The sequence below is a fragment of the Alligator sinensis genome, unplaced genomic scaffold (assembly GCF_000455745.1).
Source record: "Alligator sinensis unplaced genomic scaffold, ASM45574v1 scaffold420_1, whole genome shotgun sequence".
Classification (NCBI taxonomy): Eukaryota; Metazoa; Chordata; order Crocodylia; family Alligatoridae; genus Alligator; species Alligator sinensis.
The window spans coordinates 837,305-849,061 of NW_005842298.1; the positions used below are offsets into that span (position 1 = coordinate 837,305).

The 11,757-nt window shown below is 43.9% G+C and overlaps 1 protein-coding gene across 19 annotated transcripts in view; it reads right to left on the reverse strand.

Moving 5' to 3' along the window:
* Nucleotides 1-11,757, reverse strand: part of TRIO (trio Rho guanine nucleotide exchange factor) — a 466,181-nt gene that overhangs the window by 249,728 nt on the left and 204,696 nt on the right. For all 19 annotated transcript variants that reach the window (XR_003095137.1, XR_003095138.1, XR_003095139.1 and 16 more), the window contains one exon: nt 8,296-8,418. Coding sequence is in view for 16 of the 19 variants with exons in the window: in XM_025209612.1 (XP_025065397.1) it covers nt 8,296-8,418 (123 nt within the window). In the remaining 3 variants the exon portion in view is untranslated. The remainder of the gene's footprint in view (nt 1-8,295; nt 8,419-11,757) is intronic.

The following is an 11,757-nucleotide window of genomic DNA, read 5'->3' on the forward strand; positions in this document are numbered from 1 at the left end:
CCATGGTGGCTAGGAGTGTGTTGCTGGGAAGGTGGTCTATGTTTTTAAGTTTCCGTAGCAAGTCTGTGGTGTCTTGGACAAAACTTGCTCTGTGGGTGACAAGCGGTTTTAGGATGGATTCAACAAAACCTGATATTTCCTCAGTTAGGGTCCCATGGTTGGATATGATAGGTCTGCCAGGGTTCCCTTGTTTGTGGATTTTAGGGAGCATGTAAAAAGTCCCTGGGTTAGGTAGCGGAGGGATCAAGGTCTGTAGTTTTTCTTGTAATCTTGGTGGAAATGATTTGATGGTATTGTTGAGTTTTTTGGTGAAAAGGGGAGTAGGATCTTCTTGTAGTTGGTGGTGTCAGAGAGTTGTCTGTTGGCTTCCTTTATGTAATCCTCACGGTTTAGGATGACTATGGCTCCTCCTTTATCTGCTGGTCTACACAGGACACTTAACTTCGCATTAGCATAGTTTACTGTGAAGTAAGCATGTGCGTCTACACGTGCACATGCTTACTTTGCAGTAAGCCTCCCTAATAATGAATACATTTGCTACCTGCAAATGCAAGTAGTAAATTTACTCAGCATTAGTAATGGAGCCATAGTGTTTGCGTAGACGCCTAACTTGGAACAAAATCTGCTCTGTCAGCTGCCCACCAGGGGGTGGGAGATAGCTCCCTGCCCTCAAGAGCTGCCTGCTGCCAGGGCAGACTATGTCCCCACTCCAAGTCCCCTGCTCCAAGATCCTGATCGGGGAGCTAGGGCTAAGAGATCCTTATCTTCCAGCTCCCATGCAGCCATCGCGATTGGGGAGTGGGGGCCTGACAGACCATTATCTCTCAGTGACAGCTCCACAACTGCGGGGCCGGTTCTAGAAGACCCCTATCTACCAGTGCCGGCTTCACAGCATGGAGCTGGCACTATAAGATAAGGATCTCCCAGAACTGACTTGTGGAGTCAGTATTGGGAGATAAGAGTCTCCCAGCACTGGCCCTACGGTGTTTAGGCTGGGAGATTAGCAATTTCCCACCAGCAGCCCCGAGATCACAGAGCTCAGGCTGGGAGATAAGCATCTCCCTGCAGTGACCCCGTGGTTGCAAAGCTGGCACTGGGAAGCTCCCTGATGGTGGGGGCTGGGGAGCTTGTTCCCTGCCTAGCATGGGAGGGGAAGGGGAAATGAATGGGGACTAGCTCCCCAGCCTGTGCTCACAGAGTTGGGTGGGATATAAGCTCCCCAGCACCTGCCCCATGTGCCTGGATGGAGACAATGTCCCCTGGCAGAAAGGAGCTTCCAGCCCCCACTCCCAGATCATGAGGCAGGGCTGGAAGCTCCCTGCATGGGGACAGGTCCCTGACCAGCCTGGAGCTGGCTAAGACCTGCACCTGACCAGGATGTTTCCCAGACAGCCCCACGCTCGGCAGGGAAGCACATGCTACCTGGAGGTGGCTGGGGACTGTCTTGTTTTGGGCAGCCCCCAGATAGTTCTGGGCTGCACATGCAGACTTACTTGTGCAGCCTGGGGCTGGCAGGGAACTGTCCTAGTCAGGGGCATGTCCCAGCCCTGTGCCCTGTTTGGCTGATTGAGGCATGGAGCTTGGAAAGAACTGCTGGGGTGGGGCAGATCTGAGGCCTATGCCCCTATCCACCAGTGGGACAGCTAGCAGTGAAGTAGCTGTCTCTCCCCTGCAGCTCTTTCCAAACCCTGTGCACCTGATCGGGGAGCCAGGGCCAGGAGCTCCCTGCTGTCAGGGCAGGGGGACATTCTCCCTGACCCAGCAGCAGGCAGCTCCACAGAGCTAGGGACAGCTGTCTCCTGGCCCGGTGCTGCCTGCCAGCTTCCCCCGGTGGTGGCAAGGATTCACTGCAGGGCTGCAGAGATCTTGGAGCAAATCTGTTCCATAATCCCTGCATGTGTAGACACATACCCAAAAACCCTTACTGTGCAGTATTTTACTGCACTGTAAATCTAGGCTGGAGTAAATATATTTGTAGGTGCAACCAAGGAAAACAAAACTCTCAAATTACTGAAATATAAAGACTGCTAGGAGGACATTAATGTACTGAACAGGACAACTATCTACATACATAATGAATATTAACTGAAAACTAGCAAGTAGTTTTCCAATACCTGAATTTGTTTTTTCATTGCTTTGTCCAAAGATCTCAATTATTTTACTAATTGCCTGGATCCTTCGGCAGGATTTCAATCAAAATGCAATAACTAAGTTAAAAATTGCTAAACATTTCAGCAAGAAGGCGTTTAGTCAGTCATTGCGATATTGTATTTTCACATCAACTGATCAGCAGTTTCCAAATGAGGAGAAAGACTGTGCAGTTACACTGTTTCAGGGGCTTACATTCCATTCAAACTGTAAATTTAGTAAGACAGAGCAGTAAAGAGTAAAAAAGCAAAAAATCCTCAACAAGCAAACAAACCCTCCCCATCAACAATATGAAATAGGACAGAATTTTGCTCAAAAATACAATCTCAATCACAATGCCCTTTGGTCAAGACTCATCTTAATAGAATAGAAAAGTATGATCAAATGCTTATTTACTAGTTTTGAAATACCTAATACACACCTGCAATACACTGGAAGGTATGTCTGCATGCATGCACATATTCACCAGCATGGCAAAGGGCAGAAAGTTGAAATAAACAAGCCATGATACAGGCAGACTGCGGTGCAGTATGCATCATCCTTTGGCACATGGCTTATTTCGCTAGAGGACAAGTACACAGGGGAAACACAGGTGACAGCCTGTCAGTTGAACTAAATTTCTCCATAGTGCTTCACAGTAACCAATGGGCAGTAGTACTGAAGGTGCAATTTTAGCCATGTTTCCCCTTCTTTAGTATATAGGCTCTAAAACGGGAGCTAATATTTCTGATATAGGGAGTACATTAAACATTTATCCTTAGAATGTCACTAAGATCATCATCACTGCATTTCTACTTATAGTTTCAATATTTAAATTTAATATATTTTTTGTAAATCTGAGATAGGCCATTGGCCCTGGTTTTTCCAAGCTATTATGCTCTATCCAGCACATACAGATAATAATTGGGAAGTTTTTGACACTCTACAAAGAACTTACTTGGAGAGTTCTCCAAAGATCCTCTTTGTGCTATGAGCAGACACCATTGCATTCTTCAGCCTGGGAACCCAACAAGCTTAAAAATGTAGAGCTGGAAGGGACCTAAGAGGCTACGTCCAACTGAGTATACTAGACCATCCCTGCCAGATGCCTCTGAAATATTTTCTTAGCCTCAAATGACAAGGGTTCTGCCACCTCCCTAAGCAACCTGTTATAATACTTTTACAGTCTTAATGAGTAGAAAGCTGTTCGTAATACCCAACCTAAGCCTCTCTGGCTGCTATCGCTCTTCTCCTGCCCATGCATGACATGAATATCAAATGACCCCTGGGGTTATGCACTTTTTTTAAAACTAACTTTGAATTTATTTCAAAGATGTCTGCTTTGAATGTTTGTTCTATCCAATCTTTTTTATTCACATTAAGCAAACAATTCTTTCCTCCTAGTTCATGTTTTCTACCCTGTTTATTTTTACTGTGGTCCTTTAGATTCTAACTAATTTGCCTACATTTTCAGGCACAGCACCCAAAAGAGGATGTTGTATTACTGCTGAGGCCTCAGTAACATCCAGTAATTCAGAAGAACTATTACCTCCTATGACTCGCATACAACCTTCCTGTTAAAGTATTTCACAACAAAGTCTGGCTTTGTCTTTCTCTCAACATCCCACCATTCATTTATTTAATCTGTGATCCACAAGAAGCCTCCAATCCCTTTCAGCCATTCTAATGGCCAGATAATTCCCATTTTGTATTTTTTGTATATCTCCTTTCTAAGTGAAGCACTGAATGCTGGTCTTCACTGCCTTTTTTCATTTTAAGTACTTGCATCATTGCTTGGCATCATTTAATTTACTCATCCAAAAAAAAGAAAGAAAAGAAAAAGAAACCCCAACAAAAAATATAATTGTGCTGGATCCAGGAGATACCTCTGAGGGACCCCACTGTAGTAAGGTATATCACATTTGCTACTTGCCCCTTTCCTATGAGACAGGTGATCTTCCCAAGAGAAGAAATTGATAAGAAGAGCATTTTACAAAAGAGACTGCCTACCAGCAAATGATAAAGCATGTGAGGTGTAGTAAGAAGTCTACTCCAATACTGAATTTGCACTTGGACATTTAAAAGCATAGCAACTCAGAAAAAGAAGACCCCCCCCTGCTTAAGATGCATCCCAGTTTAGAACTAAAAGTACAGCTCTTGCTGAACCTCAGAAGGACCCATAGGGAACTTTAAAGTCAGATGTGGCATATTACCATATTTACTCAAATCCAAGATGACCCCCCAATAATTAGATGCTATATACAGAAAAATTATAGATTTGATACTATGTTCCAGGTACAGAATCTTAAGCATCAGAAAGTAGTCTTAAATTCATTCCCCACCACCAACTGCTACAGCAGAGAAGGCAGTGGCTGGGGGCGTCAGGTGGCCCCTTTGCTCTCTATTCCCTCCCTTCTTCCCCTTTCAACTTTCCTGCCACCCCCCACCACCCAAGCCCAGCTCCCCACTGCCTTCCTCTCCCAACAGCCACTCCCATCTCTGCCTCTTCCCCTCTCCACCCCACGTTTACCATCAGAAGCTGCTTGGACTCTATTCCTTCCAGGAGCTCAGCACATGAAAGCTCAGCTCCTGCTGGGCCACAAAACACCATTAGTGCTGCTGATTGGCCAGGCAGGGGACAGAATTCCATGTGCACTGTGCCGGGAGGCAATATGGTCCCAGCCCAAGCTGGAGCTGAGCTGGGCCAGGCGGTAAAGGGGGAGACCGGGGCAGAAGCTGCAGAGAGCAAGCAGAGTGGGGAGCAGGAGGCGGCTGTGGGTCTGAGCCTTAGCAGCTGCTCCCCTCCCTCCACTTTGTATGCAAATCTAAGACAAGGGGCTTCCCCCTTATGCTGATGGGGAGGGGCACCTTAGATTCTAGTAAATACGGTAAGTCAAGTCTCAAGTTATCAAATTAGTTAGAGAAATATTAGAACTAAACAGAAATTCACATGGGGTAGGGAGGAGTATTTAAAAAATAAAAATCACTCTCGATGTTCAGCTGCTTTCACCTCATTTGCCCTGACTTATATTTTGTGCCAGCCTCTCCAGTGGCATCTGGACAGATTTGATCCAAGCAAGTATCTCTTCTCTAGTGAAAGTTAAGGCTGTCTGTCCTCTGGCATCTGTAGCACATAGTACTTACTAGAGTTTGAAGCTTTTTAAACACTTAGGAGTGCTTAGTTTTAGGATTAACACATTATCAACAGTGACTGCTACAGATCACAATTTAGGCACATGTATCATACCCTACTTTAACAGGAAGTCAGGTTTTCTTTACTTACTCCAGATCAACTGAAGATTCTTGGGCCACAGTTGTAAAGCACTTACTATGGCTTTCAGTATTATCTCAGGAAATCATTGCCCATTGTTAATAAACTGTGTCCTGCCCATTCTGTCCACTGTAGCAGTGCTTTGACATATCGTTCTGATGCTCAGAAAAAAATCTAACATATATACATGCAATATTTGTTTTGCTGCAAGGAACAGCTCAGTGATTGTCAGATTTATTCATCTGTAGATTAACTGGAGGCCACATGCCCATATGTCACAGAGGTTTAACTAAATTTCAAATTAATATATTTTCTTTATAAGAGCAAACACACTTTCCCCTGGAAAACAAACAAACATTCACTTTGTGAATGTCACTCATTTTCTTATTTCATTAGGCAACACTGCATGTATGTAACTTTTCATGAATCTAGCATCTTCATTACTGGTAGAAGCAGCTTATGTTTTGGTTGGAGTTTTCTATTTACTCTAAAATTCAGCTGTGCTTCTCCATGTTTCTGGCCATTTATATTGGCTAAACTCAGTGGATGCATCCTTTAGCTGTGAAGCAAAAGGCTGCATCCAGGAAATGGAGTTTTCAAGCCATCTTGATATGATTTAAAGCCCTACAGCTGAAATACCCTGCAAAACTTACGTCAAGAAAAAAAAGCCAGGGGGAAGGGGGAATGTCAAGATTTTAAGAAACAGACTCTAGAGATTTCAAAAACATTTACAGAAAAACACTGTATGGACAAGCCCTATTTTCTTTTAGATTCACATGATTTCTACCCCTTATCTAAGTTATATTACTTGCATCTCAAAAAAATTTCATATGCAAACTTTTTTTACATCTAGCAGTTGTTCACCATCCTTCTTTACCCATGCTTTCATGCAAATAAAGTGAACAATCGTTTAGTGGAAAGGCTCATTCCAAGGCCAAAACCCCTGGCTTTAAAATTCTTAACGCACATTATTTTATTAACAAGCTAAAAGTGGACACTGACATTTTTTACTAGATCATTTACTGTCTACTTATGAAGCTTATGACAGTTCTAAAAACTAAGTATAAGCAGAGCTCACTATAACTAAAAGTTGCATGGTATTATCCATTCAAATTTAAGTTGTATGGGCTGAAATTTTTTATGTCTGCTTTAAGATAGCTTTCATCTGAAGTTCCTTTCAATATATTATGGTCGTTTCCCAAAAAAGAAGGAGGTAATATATATTTTGTCTCTTACAAAAAATGACTTTCTGCTGCTTTCCTGACAAGCACTAAGCCTTTTGCTTCAGATCAAGGGCTCTGGAAATGGGTATCAGAAAAAAAATAAGAGCTGACATTCTCTTCCAGGTTTCAGGTCAGAAGGTTAAACTCATCCCAATATTTAATTTGCACTGAGCACACCGGAGTCCAGAGCTGCAGAAATAGAGCCACTCCTTGACAACTGCTACCCCATATGCCTTCATGCCTCATCTTGCCTCCCTCCAGCACTCAAGGGAAGGAAGCCGTCCATTTTTAAAACACAAAAGGTAACATGAGACAAGGGTATGTAGGCTGGGTCAGGCTGACCTAAATGATACAGAAGATTAAGCCAACAGAGTAAAAAGTGTGGAATATCTGAATTCCCAAGTACTTACACCACTCCTCTGGTGTCAATGAATATCTACAAAGTTCGCTGATCAAGTGAATCTCTCATCCTCCCCTGCCCCCAAAATGCTTTTCCATGCAAAGTCAAATAACCCACTCATAGCATTCACTCCATTTATCTCACTGCCAGAGGTCTGTGCAGTGGAACTGAAGTGTCCCACCCTCTTCGGTAAAGCCAGGTGAGTATTAATATGATGCCACATAACAGAAGATCCCACGTCAATATTCACCATTTAAGATGAAAAACAGTTTTTCCTGAAACTGGTATGAAAAGACTTTAATTATGTATACTAATCTCCCATTTTTCCACTTTAAAAATATTTTATATGCTCCTGAAAATAAACAAACAAGGTAACTTTGACAGACCCACCATATCCAAAAAGCAGGTAACAGCAGAAGATCACCAACAGCTAACTAAGACTGAACTCAAAGCTGTGACTCAGATACTGAAAACAGTAAAAACCTCATACAAAAGGAGGGTGGGGGGAAAGTTTTTTTTTTTTTTTGTTGTGACAGGAATTACAAATGGTCTTTAAAAAGTATGGATTGTTAATAATGAGGTGACAGGCTTCTTCACTGAGTTAGGATATTTCTCTTTGGTGCTTATGCCCAAGTTAGAGTTCAGAGCCAATTCTACCCATAAAAATGGACCTTTCTATTAAGGCTCAAACTGAAGTGTCAAAAGCAGTGTACTTACACACATGCGGGGACCCTGCTCCGATGCACTGGAAATCTAGTGTGTTGAAGCAGACCCTATTAATCGAGTCTGCTAGAGCACTTAAAATTGACACGCTGTGGCAGCCTCATGCATCATGTGCATCAGTGGCACAGCATACCTCTGCACTGAGAAAATGGCGGTGGTGAGCTTTGAACTAAAACACATTTGATGTGCTTTACTTCAAAGTGTACCACCACCATTTTCTTAGCGTGGAGGCACGCTTGTGCCTCTGATACATGTGCTGCAGATGTGGCATCAGGTGCTTTTAATTAGCGTGGCTCACTAAGTAAAATCACCCAGAGTCGTGTCAGGAGCATGTGTAAAAACGCCCTAAAATTCTACTACAAATAGGTTAATTATGCCTACTAGAAAGGTGTTAAAAAACAAAACAAAACAACCAAACCCTGCTCATAACCTGCCTGCTGGTCTTTCAAAGCTGATGACAAAAAATGTTGTACTAATAGAATACAAGTATAAATTGCACCAAGAAATAAGCAGCATTTAAGCATTTTTCTCCAAGTTGCCTCCCTTCTTACCATACAGTTCATGGCAAAGTGATTGTGCTGTGTCTGAAGCTCCATGGCATGAGGATGACTGGTTCCAATCTCTGTGTAACTGTTCAGAAACAGACCCTTGTTGTGTGTGATCCAGTCGAACATCTACAAGAAAATAATATGGTGAGCCCACGCTGTACAATTACAGGGCACAATTTTTTTTCTCTGATGTCATGAGACAAACAGGAGTTAAAGCAACTGAATTGAAGCTAAAGTCTCTTGGTTGTTCCAATTACTTTATTTCTCCCCACTTATGGGCATTGTCAAAGTCTTCCTTTTGTACTTCAAGCTCCATTCCTCTCTCCTCCATTAAGTTGCAAAAAAGTCTATTTTACTGTGTCAGAACAACATGGAAAAAGCCCTCTCCAGCTGCAGCATAAAAGGATGTGGTTATTAACTATGTAATGAAGCCACACTCATGGCCAACTACATTTCTAATCTTCTAAGTTACAGTGAACTGGCAGGTTTCAAATGAAGTAATTCAATAAAAAAAGGAATGAAAACCTAATTGGGCCTAATAACAAGTAAGTAGTACAATTACCTTCAGATGTGGTCATTTTTTTAAGCTAAAAAAATGTAGTTGTAGCTTAAAACATATCCTGTTACAACAGAATTTAGATTTTTCAGTGCTCTGCCACAGCTCTTACTGGCAAAAATAGTTATAAAATTCTGCAGTACAGCAAAGGATGAGGATTCTGAACAAGCATTTAGGAGTCAAGAGCATTCTGTGTTACTTAGATGTTTCATATAATTATGCAATATTTAAATACGTATAATATATACAAAAATAATCCTCATATGTTGTAGACTACTATTATTTTGTCAGTGCAAGATGATCTTATCTAAGAGAACAAGCATCACATTGCAGTTTCTCTGCTGTGCTTTTCAAACTCCCGCACCACTCATATGGGGCTTCAGCTGAATGAGATCTTTCAGAACATATATCAGAACATCACCACCAACTATGGAACTCCATTTCAACTGGATACAAAATAAGTTACAAAAAAAATCTGTCCTAACAACAGGGGCTGAGAGCCAAAACAATGATAACTTAAATATGATGGTAGCTCAGACACTTGAGGCAAGACAGACTACTCAGAGGAACAACCTTAATCCTCCTAATAGTTAAGGCCTTGCCTAGACTGGTGGTCTAAAATCTGTATATTACAATGATAACAAATACATCGGGACACCTTTTCTAAATAAAGCGTTTATAAACTTAAGCTTTAATTTGGCTAGACAGCCTGTCTTGTTGGCAGTCAACCTAAAAAAGAGCCATTATATAAGCTATCTGATACTAATACAAACTCTGCCTCTACACTAGACAAAACTGAGGGTAACATACTTGTTACCAATCAGGGTGGATAACCAATATTAAAAACAATCCAGCTATAAAGAGCTGGACCTGTTTCAATTAAACCCTTCAAAGAATTTGTAAAACACAAAAAATATCCCTTTTAGCTATGCAAGTAATATTAAGGACTGAACTCTGAGCCAATTGTCTAAATATGTAAATAAAATTTTGTTAACTACCATTTACAGAATTGTTTATCTGCATCTTTCCAAGTCAGTCAGTTGAGAGAGAAAAAAAAAAAGAAAGAGGTAGAGCCCAGCCAGTTAGGGTATCCCAAACATGTACTTCCTTCATGTACTCTCAATATCAAACTAAACAAACAGGCATTTTAGAAGCTCATCAAGGCTTCCAGTCCCACAAAGATGAGATTAATCATTTTAAAGGAAAGATATTTTTGGAAGGGGTTACCAGAAGATCATCCGAAGAATCATATTTTTTTCAATAAAATTCAGGGTTAAACTAGTTTGGTCAAATGACCTTTGAGTCATACTTTTCAGAAAAGTCTTATTGTTACATGCACCTAATGTGTATCTTGTGGATTTAAAAAAGAGCTGTTTTTGCATTTAATCATTTTCCTTTTGCCACAGACTATCAAGATTATGTCAAGCAAGCATGTTCAGTTGATCATTTTAGGAAACGTTCCAAAAGCCACAACATCGCCACATCCTAGTCTGGAAATTTAGTTATGCCACCCCTAGAAAGAAGCTTGCATTCTCTAGAAATGTTTCTTTATCCAGTATGTAAGTTGACAGCAGCTTGTAGAAACTGAAATTCAAGTCTCCTGATGGAGAATTACCCTCACTGAAAGGTTACAATGATTCTTTCATAATTAACTTGTTTTTCTAGGAAAATGAATGTGATGAGCAAGGATCCTGGTTTTCTCTGATTAAAAATGGCAAATTCTCTGATTAAAAACCCAAAATCCATGATAAAAATGAAAGGCCCCCCACAGCCCCTCCCAGAACTGCTGGTACCCCACACTTCCCCCCACAGTCTCAACAGCCCTTCTGATGCCCCTCACAACAGCCCCCCAAGACAGGCAGACACAGACACTGACACCCACCCCAGCAGGTAAGCGTGTGTAGGGGGAAGGGGCGGGGCACATCAAGAAGTGGGGAGTGTGCCCCTGTGCCCACTCCCAAGAGCAGGCTCAGGGGGTGAGGGCAGGGGTGCCACTCTGTGGGCCACACACATGCCGGCCAGCCTGAGTTGCCCCCAGGGAGCCCGCCACCGCACCTCTGCCACTGCGCCATGCGCTACCATCCCACGGCCAGCTGCATGGCTTTGTGGGCAAGTGGCGCAGGGCGCGGCAATAGCAGTGCAGTGGCAACCACTGTGTACGAGCCACATATGTGCCACCCAGCCGGGAGGTGAAACGGGGGGCTCGCATGCAGCACCATGCCCTGCAACTGGCTGCACGGCTCCATGGCAGTGCGGGGTGGTGGCAGCTGCATGCAGGGTGGGGTGGCTTTGCAGACAAGTGCTGCCACCACAGAGCCATGCCCTTCGCCCCTGGATCCTAGAGGTAAGTGGGGCTTGGGGGCTGTGGGGCAGGGCTGGGGAAGATGGTTGGGGGCTGAGGGAGTTGGGGGTGCCGCCGGCTCTAGGCGGCATATCGCAGCTGGGAGCAGGGCCAGGGGGTGAGGGCAAGGGTGCCCCTCTGCAGGGGGGGCTTTGAAGCCAAGAGATGCAGGCTGCAGTGTGGTGGTGCCCGCCATGTGCAGGCTGCACACATGCTGCCCAACCGCCTGCCCAGGGGAGGGGGGAGAGGGAGGCTGGCATGCGGGCAGAGCACAGCTCCATGGCGGACTCTGCAGCCACGGAAAGGGATGGGGGCACAGGGGAGGGCGGGGGCTTGCACGCGTGTACTACTGCCGCTTACCTGGAGGCCTGTGACAGCGGTGATGGCTACTGCCTACAAAACCTCCCGCTGCTGCTACGGAGCCATGCCAGGAGCTGTGCAGCTGGCTGCCAGGCGGCAGCGGCAGTGTGGTGGTGGCCGGGTGGCACGCAGCCATCCCCACCACCACCCCATGTTGCGCCGCTGCTGCCGGCCGCACAGCTCTAAGCACGGCTTCACCGCGGCCGCA